At 37.1% G+C, this 17,418-nt stretch overlaps 1 protein-coding gene across 2 annotated transcripts; it reads right to left on the reverse strand.

Annotated features, from left to right (window-relative positions):
• Positions 1-771: 771 nt before the first annotated feature.
• LOC122659439 (serine/threonine protein phosphatase 2A 55 kDa regulatory subunit B beta isoform-like) lies at positions 772-13,863 on the reverse strand. 2 transcript variants are annotated; one of them, XM_043854549.1, is made up of 14 exons: positions 13,541-13,863; positions 12,131-12,234; positions 11,948-12,043; positions 11,738-11,857; positions 10,566-10,712; positions 8,730-8,821; positions 5,941-6,059; positions 4,776-4,899; positions 4,519-4,642; positions 3,532-3,600; positions 3,362-3,453; positions 3,197-3,274; positions 2,755-2,822; positions 772-1,374 (listed from the first exon to the last, which is right to left on the reverse strand). In XM_043854549.1, exons 1-14 carry the CDS (start codon positions 13,641-13,643, stop codon positions 1,202-1,204), a joined length of 1,509 nt encoding a protein of 502 aa, XP_043710484.1. In that variant the 5' UTR covers positions 13,644-13,863; the 3' UTR covers positions 772-1,201. The 2 variants fall into 2 exon arrangements, with proteins under 2 accessions (XP_043710484.1, XP_043710483.1); XM_043854548.1 differs by having other exon boundaries at positions 10,563-10,712.
• Between the last annotated feature and the right edge of the window lie 3,555 nt (positions 13,864-17,418).

Here is a 17,418-nt window from a genome sequence, read left to right on the forward strand (position 1 = left end):
TTTTTTTTGGTAAACAAATAAAAAGGCTTCTACATCCATAGTAAGAGTCAGATTAAGACTACCCAGTAATGTAGCCTTAGTAGCAACAGAAACAGTTTGAGAAGTTAAACAAACGTAACATTAAGATTACAATATCAATCTTGGATATATAGATGAAGACTTCTGTCTGTCTTTTAGATTCCTTCTTCCAAAACGCCGAGCAAACCCTGCAAGATACTTTGGGCCTTCGATACTAGCAAGTCTCATGAAACACCACAACTCAAAGAGACCAAATGAAATTTAGAATTGAAAAACAAGGTTGCAGCACAGCCAGATGTACGTGACAGTATCCGCTTCAACATAACTATCACAGATGATAACAGCTTTGTTTCTAATCCTAATGAGCCAGCCAGCCGCCCAGATGTGTTTAGCAAAGATGCAAGAGAATAGAATATGCCATTAAACTGTTATACTTCTTTTCCTTCCTATTTTGATTTTTTAGCCAAACTTAGACCATGATTTTTGCCACATTAGAGTTCATTTAGATGAAAATTTTTACTCATGGATAGGGTTTGGTGGACCCTACCTAAGGCTATAATTTGAACATCAAATATGCTACTGCAACCCCTTCCCTCAAAACAAAATTACCAATTAAATTGGAAAGATAACTTTTGGTTCATGGGGGAAAAGAAGGCTGCTGCAATTAAAATAGAACAAGTATTGGTCTATCTTTCCCTACCAAAAGTATAAGTAAAGGATGGGACACTACCATTTGTTCCAAATCTTTCTTGGAAGGAAATAAAAAATATATATATGAATGTATGAGATGAATGTTACAAGGAATTGGTTAACTCATGTTCCTCTGCTTCATTTACAAAGTTAACCACTCAAGACACCGCTGACTACAAACTGTATTGATCATGTAACAAAAAATACAATCTCAACTTACTTTTGGTTATGATTCCTTGAAAAAGGTTTTTTACTCCCAGAACATGCTCCCCTTGTCTCTCCACAGAAGAAGCAATGCCTGTGCCGATTTCCTATATTGAGCCATCCAAATCCAAATACCCACCCCCCATTCCGGACAGAGAAGGAGAATAAGAAAAGAATTTTCATCCTTTCTACAAAAGAATTGAGCAAAGCAGGCTGCTTCCTGCAAAACATAATACCGATTGCATGTGCTAATGGACCTCGTGTGACTGACAGCGAACATGGCCTTTCACTACTGATTTGAGGCAGCTTCATTTTGAGGAATATCTTCGGCATAATACAAGTATAGGCTATTTGCAGCCGCACAGGCAAGAGCATTGGACGTTGGATGCCATGCTAGGTGGAGCATCTTAGTTGAAAAATCGTATGCTACTCCATTTGCATCTACATTCAGATTCTCAGCTCCTGGTGGAGATTCAGATTTTAGTCAAGGAAGCAGATGGGAAGACAACAGAGTTTATCAAGAAAGAGGAAGAGACCATTCAGAAATGACAAATAGAATACAATTCAAAAATGACAAGAACTGGGCATACAAGGATTAGTTAAATGTCCTGAATGCCAGCCATTTGTATGGAGAAGTTCAAGGGCTAGTTTTGGTTCCTATTCTTTTCAATGTTTCATTTGACCAGTGCTGAGAAATTTAAGAATTAATGATGAAATAGGAAACTTCAAATAGCACCAACAAATTCATAGCCCAACTATTTAATTTCACATTCATAAATAGAAAGGTTCACATGTAACAGATGGCAACTATAACATATATGTGGTGTACCCACTTATCCAACAATAAAAGTGAAAATAGATGCCAGTCGCCGGGGGGGGGGGGGGGGGTGGTGGTTGGAGGGGGAGAGGGGATGCCTAATCATCTAATTGATCCCATGTGGGATATCCAATAGATGGTTTACTCAAAAGCTTGCCATATCTTTCTGACAACCCAAAAGGGACTCAAATTTGTGAATGATCAAGTTCTGGCATATGCAGTTACCTAGGTGGGACCTGCTTTGTTGTGAGTTCCTTGTTCCACACCCCATCACCATGCATATGAATATATACTATTAGTAGATAATAAATCCTTAGAGGGTGGACCTTGGTGCAATTGTAAGGTCGCTGCATTGTGACCAAGTGGTCATGGGTTTGAGTCTCTGGAAACAGCCTCTCTGAAAAGTGAGGGTAAGTCTGCGTACACTATGACCCTCCCCAGACCCCACAGTGGCGGGAGCCTCGTGCACTGGGTACGCCCTTTAGTAGATAATAAATCCTTGTTCTATAAAGGAGAAGTCCATGATCTCTGACTTCTGCAGGAGAAGTCCATGATCTCAATTATATGGGATCTCCCTGGGGAAGAAATTTTCAGAAGGCTTTGTTTGATGCATTCCACATATAGTATTTCATCCATCGAAGGACAGAATAGTTGGAACCTTCAGATAAATATCTTCCTAGTTGCGGTCAGAGAATATATAAGGAGGATCCAGAGAAACTATACTGTTCACTACTTTAGCGCAGGTGATCTGTTAAAGTGACTTCATAGAACGGTCTTCTCAATCACCAACCAATGCCATGTGCATGCCTATGCCATTTATAGAGAACACGTGAATCCAGAGAAAACTTCAAAACATTGCAACATACAGAACTAGCATTGACAATATTTACTCCATCTTTATCTTTCCTGTAGTCTCACCCCTCACTAACTGTATTTAGCTCAACTGTAGAGAGCCAAATTAAAATGAAATCAATTAATGGGAGCACTTAAACAGTTAAACTGTCTCGGAAGCAACAAATACAAACCTCGTCTACGAGAGCGTGCTAGGCTGGTGAGTGATCTTATGGGCTTTGAAGGTGTTTGAGTCTGACGTCTATAAAATCAAAACAGAAGTAAATAAATCAGCTGCAGGAAAACAAATTCTCAAAATACAAGATTAGAAGTCAGTCGGCCTTGGATAGCAGACCAATAAGCGCTTCTAGACGAATTCTTGCCTAATCAATTACAGGCAAGTATCCATCCAAGTTTGCTTATAAAACAAAATTCAAGTCTAATTTAGTCAGCAAAGGACTTGAGCTCAATTAATGCAGTTCTGCTTCTGCTTATCACTTCAGCAACTTCCCCTTACAGGATGAGCCCAAGAGAGGTTTTCAACACAGTTTGAGTAAATAGCAGAACAAGTACATAAGATTGTCAATGCCAAAGGCAGCCTTGAAATTAGCACTGAAACTCAAAACTTCCTAGTACCTCATAGGATTTTTGCTGGCTTCCAGTGTTGTTGCCTCATTTCTGCCAGAATCGCAGTCAAAAATGCGAAAAAGGTTGCTGCAGTGATGAATGATTTTCTTTAAGAAAGTCTGACAATCAGGTGATAAACTACAATACCAAATAGAATACAGAGGGAAACCAAACCTATAGGAACCAGTGGCAACATGGAGACTGTCTCCACTTAAACAGCACTCAAATTTATCAAAGATGGAGTCATTTTCATACAGGTCACATAGCTGCACAAGAGCGCCTCTTTAACAATGATTAGTCCAAGTCCCATTAGGTTCAAAATCCCAAAAGCAGACAGGACATACCTTGGGTCTTAGATACTCATGGACCTGGAAGGTTGCAACAGGGCAAGATTCCATGTTTAAATCCCATAGCTGCAATGACAACCAAAAGCTATCAGAGCTGATAATGCAAAAATAGAAAGGAAATCAAGGTGCAGTCATCTAATACTTAAGGGACATCACAGTACAGAGGATGTGTGTATTCAGATCTTTTTCAAACATTTTTGTTGTTAACCCACAGCCATCCATATCTTCTCTCATCAGTTCTCTACAGGTATTTTCCGGTTTAACCTTTATTTAGTTAATTTTTGGTGTACTTGTAATTTAGAATAATTTATACACTAGATACATGAGGTAATTCCAAAACATTAGTAACTTAGCAAATGTTCAACTTGGATCGAAAATAATTTTTAGTAATGGAAAATCCTAATTTTCTAAAAAAATGCAGTAGAAAGAGATCCTCTGGGCTGAAACTAATCACACATTAGGAGAGGTAAGCCAACCAGTCACCACTCAACTTGCCAGAAGAAAGACTCCTGGGTCATTCATATTGAAGGGATGCAGTAGGATAAATAACGTTGCAGGACCAACTACAGAAATCAGAATGGACCTAGATCCAATTGTCTGTCATAATTAACTCAGGCAGGGATCAGGTCCAAATTAATCTTATTTAATCAGAGTCCACATGCCAACCCTATTAAGGTTGTACATGGTAACTTGTTGAGTACAAGCATGGGATTTGGACTAATGAGCATGCATGCTGACACAGATTAATCACACCCCCCCTCCCGGAAACTAACACATCCCAACTTTTCTAGACCAATTTAACAGAACGTAGTCTAACACATCTGAACACAGTTTTGTGACACTCATCCAAAGGCACATCATAAACCCTGGTACGACACCAGAATATAACAATTCACTCCTGAACAGAATTTTCAGATATAGAAAGAAAATAAGAAAAGAGAAACTTTGGATTATTTTCCATGACAATTTAATGAGAGAGGAAACCTTCAGGGTCATGTAATCACGACTCAATATATGTCTTCCATCTTTTCCAAACTTAATATCTGATATCGATGCAATTATCTCCGTAAAAAATGACCGTGAACCAGATGTGTCACGCTCCTCAAATCTGAAAAGGTAATTAGGAGTTCTGAAATTGTTTCTAAGTAAAAAAATGACAAGACCAGGTAAATGAAAATATGAAATACAGAAACCACAGTCAATTATAGGCCTGAACAATTACTGTTCTGACATAGCCTTACAGTTTGGCATGTCTGTCACATAAAGCTGATTGTCTCATGTCAATTAGGCGTATTGTGCCCTTCGAGCTGCTGTATGCTAATGTATGGCATTGGGTAGGATGGAATTCGGCAGACGTTATAACCTCTGCAAACAAATAGATAATATAACTGAGATAACAAACAATTTTATAAGCAATTCCAAAATTGATTGCAGATAAGTAAGCAGAATATTTGAAATAAAATCATCATCTAAGTTGTAGATTAAGGTCAGCTTGTTAACTTGTCCGGTTTTTCTCATACATTTAACTTTGACCTTGACTGACAAGATAGTGTCAGTTATGGATTGCAGGAAATAGCAAAACCAGAAGCCCCATTACTCCAAAACATGATGTAAACATGGTTTACAATCACAATGGTGAAAATACTGGACCAATAGTTAAGAAATGAAACACAAGAAATCATGAAAATAAATATTTCAACATTCTTTGCCACATGTTTTCTTAGTTTCTGACAAAGAAGTATTTGGGAAATGAGCAGAGATTTCTAATATTTCTTTACCGACTCTAGTAGTAAAACTGCTTGTGATAAATCAAAAATATACGGACCAATCCCGAGATACCACGTGTCCTGACCCGAAGAGGAGGCCAGCTCAAGCCCGGCTGCGACAGAACCAGTTCGGCAGCCCAAGAGGCCACCCCAAAGGCCAAGTCTACCATGCAAGCCACGGAGTCCAACCATGACATCATCGGCAAGATCTACATTATCCTATCACTAAAAGATCGTAACTGGAGGTATACCAAAGGGAGGACTATCCCAAAGAGGTACAAACCTAATCAAACTCAACACGAGAAGAGGACGCTTAGGGAACCTCTTCCCTACTAGGACTCTACATCTCACAAGGAGCTATTCCAAGTACAACTCTACTACGTGATAGACTCTTCCACGAGGGTGGGCCTAGGTGCAATGGTAAAGGTTGCTCCATTGTGACCAAGTGGTCATGGGTTGAGTCTGGAACCAGCCTCTGTGAAAACAGGGGTAAGGCTGTGTACATTATGATCCTCCCCAGACCCCGCAGTGGTGGGAGCCTCGTGCACTGGGTATGCCCTTTTTTTTAGGTCCAAGCTGAAAGAAAAATAGCAGCACAAGATCATCCATAAAAACTAGAGTAAGAGTAAACAGATCATACCAGTGAGATCCTCCATGTTCACAGGCTTCACATCAACAATATTGAAACTTTGATTACTTATCTCTAGGTTCCACAAATTTATGCGCAAATCATCTGCTGATATAAATGTCTCCCCATCACTGAGAATAGTTTATTTCAAGAGAAGGAAAAAGAAAAGGGGAGTGAATAACCAAACCAAAAGTTTGCAAATCATCTGCTGATATAAATGTCTCCCCATCACTGAGAATAGTTTATTTCATGAGAAGGAAAAGAAAAGGGACGTGAATAACTAAACCAAAACAAAGCTGCATGAGCATGATAGCAGATGTGAACCAGTGCATTAAAATCCCCTCTGAGAAGTAAAAATGACAAAGTACTGTTTTCTACCCTAAAGTTCCTACTACCTTTAATCAACTGGATCAAAAACAGTTTTTCTTCTCCCATGTCAAATAAATAATAATGGACTTCCTAGATGTACTTTGTTAAAGTCCACTCCTAGATGTACTTTGTTAAAGTCCACCAGCAGAAGAAGAAAAACCTACAACTTTTTAACAATAATAACAGTAGTAGATATCTTACAAATAACAATAGTATCAAGTACTATCTTCCATATTTACTCAAAGCTCGATAGCCATCATCAACTACTCTATAACATTTAATGCTATTCTATGTTTGAGAACCCGTATCATTTTCAAAGCGATCCTTCTCATCAACATTACAAGTCACAATAAATGGAAGTTAATCAAGAAAAAAAATTATTACGGGTAATGGAAATTATCATCAAATTTTTCTCAGACTATTTCAGTCAGCTTTTATTTGAAGGACTACATATTATATGTTAATTACTTATCTGCCTCCAATTTGTACATAAAGCACTTCCTTAAGGACACCAGAACTAATGACTCAGAATGCGAAGGTGAAGAAAATTGGGGAGAGTGGGGGAAGGATATTCTGTCTGCATCACTTATACCTGGTTATGTTTTGTTCAGTAAAGTTCAACTGTCATGTACCAAATATCAAAAAATAAGATAGAAACATTACCAATTCGTATCTTCCTTAATAATACATATTCTTATTGAAGGGATGCAGTACGATAAAGAAGAGGCATCAGAGATACCTTAAGTAATTAGGTTAAGTCCTAGTTGAATTGAGTAACAGATTTCTTTATCCATGTCAATCTCACTATGCATTGAAATTTACATCAGCCAATAAATTACAATTGTGGCTTAAAATATCAGTGTGTATCCTAAAATATCATACCATGTAAAATAGAAAGCAGAGGCTCAGTTTTTATCATCATCCATTGCTATGTACTATGCCTCCAGTTGTCATAGATATCACACAACATATGACTTCTGCAATGATAGAGGGTAAGAGCATAAAAACTGTCTTCAAGGTTGACTAGCACAGTACCTCAGAATGTCTCAATTTTTTCAAATCAAAACAAGTCTTTACGAAACACTCAAGGGGAAATTCATTTCTGAGTTCGATTTGTGCGTGTCTTTTTTGCTTTTCACAGTTTTATTTTCTTAACTAGTTTCCTATAAACACATGAACTAAGTTCAGATCATCAAGTTCATCATTCAATCATCGTCTTTTAGACTTCTGGTAACATAACCTTTTAATATGTAACAGGAAGAACAATAAAATCTAAAATATGCCATTTAAAAGTGAATCAGTAAATAATGAATGCTGGATTACTCATTGCAATAGCTGTACAGTTGAAGTATGTTTAACATAAAAAATAAAATTATTGACAACAACAAAAATAAATCTATTGTTACTAACCAACACCAAAAGAAGTTATATTTCTAAGGGAAAATCTAGATGTCACTATACCTCATGAAGTATAACGCTTCACTATTTGCCACTTGGCAGTTCATGGGTAATCTTTGTGCGTGAGTACCATGCAGCATCTCATTGGTATAATTTCAGCTTAAAATTAGTAAAGGAAGTGGCTAAAATTAAAAAAGATATCATTTTGTATTTTATATCAATTTCCGTCTGATGTCATTTATGTAATTTTATTAAAACTTCGAATCAGAGTTTGAGCCACTTTCCTTACTTACTTTGGGCTAAATTTTGACCACTAAGATAGAAGTAAGGTCCTCTATCACATGGAGTAATCCAAGTATTGCCAAGTGGCAAATAGTGAAGTATTAGGCTTCACTAGGCATAGTGATGCCTAGAAAGACCCTATTTCTAAAGATCAAAATAAACTGCGCATTAATGAAAATCTACTATGTTCTCTATTTTCCCTATTTCATTGGCAAAAACAAAAATTCATTTCATTTCACTTTTTGAGTAATACATACTGATTTTTCTCCCTCACATGATGATATATGTCATTTACAGGTATACTAAAAACCCAGCTGCACACAATTATTCTACTCTTCCAGAACGGATAACCAGTTGGAAATTTATCAAAATAACAGATAACCAGTTGGATTTGAAAGCAGATACCGTAATACATAGCCTTTAGCAAAAACCTCGACCATCAAAATCCTCACCAACAACAACTTAGATTCTAGGTGAAGATCTGCATAGTTCCTCAAGCAGAACAATACATACCATAATATAATAATCTATTATCTAAAAGAAATATAACAGCACCAATCCATACTAAGTTCCAGGCATATCTACAAAATGGCATGCATCCTCATTCAGCCACTGATATGCATACAGAAAAAGCAAATAATATTGTTATCCAAAAAAAGGCATTAATATTATGTCATACCACCACGATAGAGAGAGAAAAAAATCATCACCGCTATTTTAAATGGAACATATATTTTAAGAGTCTCAATCACCTGTTATTTGAAATGGAATTAATGTGGTAGTCATGTGCATGAGCATATATTCTTCGACATCTAGGAACAAGGTTTGTCTCATGGCCAACAATCTGCATAGAAAAAAACAATTCAAAATTCTGTTTTAAGTTTTGAGCTCCTCTTACATCAAAGGACATGTCCAAGGAACTGAACAATTAAAGTTCTCATTCCCTCACCTCCCCCCAAAAAAAAAAAAAGGAAGAAAAATTGATACTGGCCATTTGGCAAAAGTTCAGACAATGTTAAACAACCAATAGACAGAAAAGGGATCAAAATGAAGGAAGGAAAGGAAGATCGACAAACAATTCAAGATTCAAATAAATTCATGGGAGCAAAAAACACACATTTTCACCATGTTGAAACCACAAGAACTAAAACTGTGTATGATGCCTTAAACAAATGACATAATGTAAAATCTACAATATTCCGGGAATATATGTCATATGGCAAATTTATTTCTCACACCCGGATTCATACAAACTTAAAAATTTAGGTTACAGGAAAGATTGTCCCAAAAAATTAATACATCTCCCAGAAATCTGGATCCACCTAATGGACTTCCAGGTAACAACAAATTTTTCTAATAAAAATTAACTATATTAACAAAGTAGACAATATAGAAAGCATAAGCATGTAATAGATGCTATTGTAGTCAACAAACCATTCAGAATAAACAAGAACAACTGTCCTATCAACTTATGACCCTCTGAACCACATTAACTTCTGTGGTCTCATTTCTCCATTAGCTATCAAACTGTCTGGGGTTCGAGCCCTAATTAAGATTCATGTGCTGGTTAAGAGGGATCAGTTCACTTTACAAATGTAGTAGGCAAGAAGGAGTTACATGACAATGGTTAAAGGCTGAGGGCTAAACTGTAGGGTTAGCAGCCCTCAAAATGCTGACATTTTATTTTTTTCTTTTTTCTTCTTGAGTAAGGAGCAGATCAGTTTACAAACTGTTTGGGGGCTATCTTCCATATAACTGGTGCTGTTTTTGGTTCAAGGGCCATACTTATATGCTCTATAAGGTAGACGGCAGGTGTTCTGCTCTTTGAGCCTGTTGCTGGCAGTGGCGAGGTGTTGGGAGTGCTGTACTAGGGCATCCTGGAACTGGCCATGTTTGGCTTTGTACTTTTGTTCTTCGGTTTTTGGAGGTGGAGTTATGGAACTATATTTGGTCTTCCCTTTGCTTTTTCCCTTTTGGGTTCTCCTCTCAAACTTGGAAGGATGTTGTATCGATCCTTTATCTTCTTGTCTAAAAGAAAAAAATTCTCTAACTTATTTTTGCCAAAATAGGAACTTTTTATATGCACATTATGCAAAACCTAAAGCACAATCTAATGTTCACACAAGATTTATAGAAGGATAAGCCCAAAAAAAATGGCAAAGCTTTTTTCGGGAAGAAGAATACAGAATCAAATAGGTCATGAGGGAATATCATTAGGAAGACTGAGTACTAACAAAACATATAGTTTGTCTCAACTGTAAGTTTCTCATCTCATCTGACAAATTATATCAAAAACGTCCTGGATGAACTCTGAGGCAGCAAGAATTTAGTAAAGCACAGAAGCATGCAATGCCTCAGATCTGTTTTGAGGATACATTCCATTATGAGACATAATCTGTAATGTAACTTTGAGTTACTTTGATTTCTAAATTGTACTGATGCTGCAGTCCTTGGGGTGGTGTTGTCCACCATTTTCCTCTTTGGAGGTTAAAGTCTTTTAGTCTTTACACAAAATTTGTAATTTGATCAAAAGGATAGAAAATGGGGGAAAATTCTCAAATCAGTAAGTCAGTGTTGATCAAAACTACCACTGGTAAATGAAGAGACGGGAATCCTCCAGGGGGAAATACAAAGTCAGTTGCCACTCCAATCGAGCCAGAAAGTTTTCCATTTCTTGCTGATGCTGAAGAATCTAAATTCATGTCACATATCTTCTTTATTTTCTTCTCTTGGACCTGTCCAACAGTTGCACAAGCACAAGATAAGTACAATAAGTGCAGGAATACCATACATATGCACAGGTGTTCCTATAATGGAAAGTTTCTGAAATGACCCACCAAAAGATATATATATATATATATATATATATATATATACATACACAAGAAGGTAATGTTCTCTACAAGCACAAGCATTTACAAGATTATTTATGAAAGGTATGATATAGTAAGGTTCTAATTCTTCAATAGCTGTCCTGAAAACTATGCCATTCATTGTATGAGAGTAACAAACCGACTAGGCACACAAATTTAGTACAAATCAAACCAACAAAACATCATCAACTAATCACAAGTGCAGTATCTTATGTATCTCTTTTATTTACGGATATTTTTTCACCATAACAACTCATGCCCTGTTGATGTTCTCTCAGTAATCACAAGTGCAGTCATTACTCTTTGTTTCACATGTCCAACCGATCACAGTCAACTTTCCCTCATCCTATCACCTATTTGCCCTAACCCAAATTCACATACATGCAAATTATTTTTAGTCCCATTCTTAGTTCATTGATACTTAACTAAATGGAGCAGCAAAACTGATTGGATGAGGGTGTTTCAAACCCAACCATCCAATAGACCACTACATGTAGAAGAACAAGCCCCAGGGTCAATATGGGTTATTTGGGGCAAACTTAATAAATCCATCTACTAAGTAAACTAGTTCTGGTCTTAGTAGATAATGTTGTCCGTTTGTCAGGGGCAAAGAAAGAAGCTGGGTCTAGCCTTAAGAGTTATAGCTCAATGAATTCTAGGATTTCATACAAAATTAGAGCAGAAATTTCTTATTTACAGCAGCATAATAATTCAATTTCAGATGATAACCAACCCCCCCTCCCCCCACCCCCCAAAAAAAAAATGGCTCTTACGTGAAATTCCATAATTGCATAAACTTTTCTGACTTGAGAGAGATATTAAGGAACATCAAAATTTTCTTATGAAACTGACTACTTTGAGCATATACATATGAAGAGCTCACTCACCTTCCAATACTTTACTGTTTTATCATTGGTTGATAGAAGGAAAAGTGCACCATTGGCTGTCTGACACCATCGCACTTTATTAATTTTCTCCTCTATTTCCAAACTCTTGAGGTAGTCAAACTACAGAAAGGTGATTTTAAGTTCAGTACATGGCTACATGCAACACCGTTATGGACATCATTTTTAATCACAATCAAATTATAGCAATACCTCCGGTTCGTGGCTTTGGAATTCTGTCTGGTAGCGAAATTCAGGATGCAAAGAAGCAGGATAATCCCTTTTCTCCTGATCCTTCCGTAAGGTACACTGCATGTAGCAAACTTTTATCAATGAACACTAACCATTATCTATGGTAATGGGGACTAAATTTGTCACAGAAGAGGACATGCTTACGTCTTTCCCATCTATCCTTTCAAATAGCACAACCCTTCCTCCACGGTCACCAGTAGCAAGATGTTCACCGCTTTTGTCAAATTCAATGGCAGAGATAATGTCAACTGCAAATGGAATAGAAAGTCAACAGCAGAACTCTACTGATCAATGTGACCTGAAGTCTCATATAGCATTAGTGACCTCAGAGACAAGAAAGCAGCAATGCATAACTAATATAGGTAACATTTCCCTGTTAACCTAAAGTTTAAACCAAAATAGGCCATCATAAGCTTGAACAAAAATTTGAATAACACAATATGTTATGTAAATAGTTCCTATCATGATCTTAATCCTTTCTACATGTCTCAGTGGCGAGTGACCTTGAATATTACCATAAGTTAATAGACAACCTAAATAGAAGGTAAAATACCTTTTTTTTACTAGCAGGAGGATAAATACTGAGCTTTAGCAAAACCTCCATTTCTCATACATGTATTTTCATGTTCACTTTATGCAACAAAAACTAAAAAATGCACCGGCGAAGAGGAGTACTAGTTAATTAAATTGGACGTGTCAAAAGGAAAATTTTTAATCCCAAAAAATGCTTGAATGAAAGTCACAAAAAATATGTGTGCTAATGAGCTAACAGCAGATAAGACTTCAATAGACAGTAATGGCATAATGTCAGAATATCACTTAGTGAGTAGAAGTTGGAAGTTGGCTAACCCCTATCCTTCATCATGTCCATAATTATTCAGCTTAGACAGAAAAAAATATTTAAAAGTAACTTCCATTGTTACAGCAACTTCCCAGTTTTTGGATGCCAGAGGTAACACATATAGCTGCAATTCAGAAATGACTAGACCATCTAAAGATTCAAACAAATGACACGAATAGAAGTAGAGTTGCTAGTCTGAATTTCTTTTCGCTACAAAGCTGGCCTGAAAATTAAAAGAATACTTGCAATGAAATCTATAATTCCTAGGTGATGTCGACCCAGTTTGAAATTTGTTAGTGAGAAAAAGAAAAAAAGAAAAAAAAGAAGAATGACTGAATGAGAAATTTACGAATTTGCAAGCCATGCAAAGCCAAGATTAAAATAAACCACCCAAATCTGATTAATGGGGGAAAAAAAAGGGTAACTCCGATAAGAAGCTCCTCGGATGCAATAATTCAGCAATTCGAAACTTAAATGAACTCTCAGAGAAACAGAAATAAGAGCCGCAAAAACTCCACTTCAAAAAGAACGAATTCAGTAGGGATACCTTAAGCACTGAGGATAAAAGAGAACCCAAAGGTACAGATTAATCAAATGAAAGAAGATGCAACACTTAAATCTCAAAACAGAGAAAACCCATTTCTTGAACATCAAAGTTTAGCTAAATTACAGAACCAACAAACTAAATCACATAGATGAATGCCCATACGCACCTTCCTGAACTTCCTCCCCAGCCGCTCGTTCTCCAAAAACCTGAGAGAATTTCCACTCGAGAGAAGGTGGGACCCCTTCTTCTCCGTTCCCAACACTGATCATCTTCAACGATAAATCATAAATCACAGCCCCTTCAACACTTCCCACATCACTGATCAAGCTGCCGATCTCATGTGAGCTTCTCCGCCTCCATACTCACCACATTCGTCTTCAAATGCAGCCAAACACCAGCATGAATACCCCAAATCTCTCTCTCTCTCTCTCTCTCTCTCACTCTATTGAGAGCAGTAGTTTTTCGCAGAAGAGAGAAATGGGATGAATTGAAAAAAGCAAGGAGACGGAGGCGAAGATATGGAACCTCCGTTTAAATGAATATCTCCACGACTTATCGTCTTATTCTCATCATCTGATAAAATGCATCCAAATTTTTTTTCTTAAGATCTAATAAATACTATTAAGTAATAATTAGTGTCAAATTTCTCACTTGTACTAAGATTTAACAACACCTTATGATATTAAATTTTAATTATGATCCTCCTTTTCAATAATACCGATAAATTGCCGAAACTTCTACTAAGAAACGAGATGATTAATTAATTTAATAATTAATTATCCTATTAAAACCTGGTGTCCACTCCTCATGCATAATCATTCAATACCCAATTTAAGATTGAATTCTTGTTCCCATGGCCATGGAAACAAGTGGAGTAATCTAACTAGAAAGAAACCAATGATTCAGTTAATGCAGTGCACTCTCTCATAATTAAGATTTAAGAGTGTTTGCAGATAGTGGAGCTGCTTCATGAACTAATAAATATGTAACTAACTTAACTATAATAACTGCCCCCACCAGGAGTAAAGATGGTAAAGAGTTGAACCCTAAAACCTATCACACAAAACAAATGCAGTCCTGATGTGCAAATGTGTTATATTATGATAAGAACTAGTCTTTCCAAAACTGGAACAATATGCTTATCATGAGTAAAGAGGGTGGCAAAAAACTATTTAACACACAAACCCTAACATCCTCTAAAATACTTTAGTTTGATCAAGGGCTGGGTTTACATCAAACACAATTGAATTATTAAAATGATGAAATTCAGCATAAAAATTTTCTTTTATAATTTTATTAATCATATATTATTTTTTATTTGGATAAAAGATCATTGCCAAGATACATGCCTGTGTACAGACATAGGACCATGTAAAATGACGCCCCACTTCCTTCAATTGAAAAAATCTCACCCATATTGATACCTCTTTGTGCTCACATTGGCCCCTACGCTTGTGCAGGGGCCATGCAGCTTGGTGTGGGGTAGCGTGGCCTCATGCGCACAAGGGGCAATGATAGCACGCATGTTAGCATCATGGGGATGGGATTTCAACTTTTAATGGGGCAGTCAGGTCATTTTACCCTCTCTGTGTCTAAACATGGGTGGTACACTCTCCCCCTCCCCCCACAGAGAACTGTTATGTATGTCCTGAATTCTTGTACCTGTTTTGAAGAATGACCCACTCTGACATTTTTTGTATTGACCCAAATGGAATTTTTTTTGAGATCTGTGATGGTAGCAGAGGGCCTAGCCAGAGCCCATCATTGATCTCATTGGAGGTGCAGGGGCTTTGCCTCCGATACAATTCGACTCGGGTGTTCTTGAGAGATCTCTGTTGTAATTTTCTCCGATTTACATAGTGAAACAACTTCAACTTCGCCAGTGGATGTAGCATTCCATATTGGTGTGTGAACCACATAACATATTTATGTCTTCTTGCTCTGTTTTCGTTTCTATTCGTGTTTTGTTTGGTATTTGTTCTAACAAAAACTTTTCTTCTTATTTCTTTATGAGAGAAAGAATGTCAGTTGGTCACGCTAGACACAGCTCCTACGACCTGATACAGGGGTGCACGAAATAACCACCGCACCCTTGGTCATTTCTAGGGTTCAAGGAAATACGACAGTCATTTCGCATGCCCATGTGTTAGGACACAAGGACATCGTACACTACACGACCAGGTGGCATTCTCTTTCACTTTTTTATTTTTGGATTGCTTTTAGTGCTTTCCACTTTACCTATTGAGAATTAGGTACATCCCACTTCCCACCAACTTGTAGTGTGAGAAAACTCTTGCATGAACATCTAAGATATGGATCACTTTTTTGGCCCACTAAAAAGATGTGTAGGACGGGTTTACCAAAAAAGAGAAAGAAAGATGTGTATTTTCTTGAGAACTGAGGGTTATGTTGTCTCTCTCTTTTAAGTAGTCACTTTATATGGTAAGATTTCTCTTTAACTTTTTGAGAATTAGGTATCGCCCAGTTCCCACCAACACGTAGATTAAGAAACTTTGTATGCACAAATCTGAGATAAGAACTCTTACCAAAAAAAAAAATTCTGAGAGAAGAATCACTTTTTTGCCCACTAAAAGATGTGTTGCTTGGGTCATCAGAAAAAAAAATGTGTATTTTCTTAAGAACTGATGTTTATATGGTTGCTCTCTTTTAATTACTTTATATGGTAAGATAACCCTTTTTGTTGGTTGAGGGCATGCTTTTAGTGCATGGTATCGGAAAGGGTATCGGCAACATGTAAAACTGATATGATATCAATACGGTATCGGTGTGAATCGGTTGTATCGGACAAGAATATCCCTGAATTTTCTTACAAAATAAGTTTTTTGACCATTTTACCAGTTTTTCATACCGTACTATTGATACGGTATTGGCACGATATCGATATCGATGACTAGCAAAATCAATACGTATCACCCCCAGACGATACAATACCGATACTTAGAACCATATGGTTGAGGGGATAAATCAAATAACAGCCTTTGGACTACTCAGTGATGATGCATGAGCAAAAGAAAAAAAGAGTGGGAGTGTACCAAGGTCCAAAACCAAACCCTACCTTTAGTTTTTGTTCATGCATGAAGCATGGAACTCAGATATTTCAGAAGCAAAAAGCAGGGTCAGCTTTTTAAAACACCCAATCTGACCCTGATCTCAAAGGGTCATAGCATATATATACCATCTCCCATTCATTAATTAGGGCCAGATGGAGTAGGTCCTCGGTTCAACCTGCCTTCTTGCCTTACTAGCATTATTCACCAACACTACAAAGTGGCTACAAAACTTGGAGTGAAATCTTTTAAAAATGGACTTATCCCTCTAATCATTCGGTCTCAACCATTGATAATCCAAACATTTGATTCATAAAAAGGACAGCTGCTAGCGCAGCTAGTTGGTGGATAGGGCAATAGAGCCTTGCTCCTAGGTGGTCTTGGTTTTGAGGCTCCTACTCCTCACCTGGTCGCGTAGCTCCTGTGACTCCTATGCCTAGATACAAAAACGTGCGAACATATCGTATAGCACCTATGGAAAGATGAAAATCCCATCCAAGGCGATACTTTGTGTGTGCGCTCCCGTTGGCCAACACGTGCATGCAAGTTCTAGAAATCCAGACAACGATCTCTTTTCTTTAAAAATAATATATTTGATTCATACGATCTAAGCCACAAGAGATTATTGGGATTCTACAAACGAATAATTAATCTCACATCGAATGTAAATAACCCGATGACGTGAAAACTTATAAGGAATTGGACACTTTCTCTTTAATTGTTAACTTTTTACTCCAAGTCCTAACATCCTTTTAAGGTTGCTGTCTAATTGCCATAAATGTGTGGGGCAGTTATGTTAATTCATTTAATTTCCTCAAATATTTATTTGACATAAATGCTCCTGTGGCCCCACTACTTTCTGAATCACTTGTAAAATGCATGGGAATATTCGATATGTCAACGTTGTTAAAATGATTGAAGGGTGTGGTCTCAGATCTCCACTACCCACCTTTTCTGCAATAATTGGCATGAAAAA

The sequence above is a fragment of the Telopea speciosissima genome, chromosome 4, assembly GCF_018873765.1.
Source record: "Telopea speciosissima isolate NSW1024214 ecotype Mountain lineage chromosome 4, Tspe_v1, whole genome shotgun sequence".
In the NCBI taxonomy this organism is placed as follows: domain Eukaryota; kingdom Viridiplantae; phylum Streptophyta; class Magnoliopsida; order Proteales; family Proteaceae; genus Telopea; species Telopea speciosissima.

Bases quoted from the DNA above. Each gene is read 5' to 3' on its own strand.
- LOC122659439 (XM_043854548.1), bottom strand. From the start codon at position 13,643: ATGATCAGTGTTGGGAACGGAGAAGAAGGGGTCCCACCTTCTCTCGAG. The intron at 10,713-11,737 runs GTGAGTGAGCTC...ACTGTTGGACAG, and splicing joins AAACAGTAAAGTATTGGAAG to GTCCAAGAGAAGAAAATAAA. The intron at 4,900-5,940 runs GTATGATCTGTT...ATTTGTTTGCAG, and splicing joins GAACATGGAGGATCTCACTG to AGGTTATAACGTCTGCCGAA.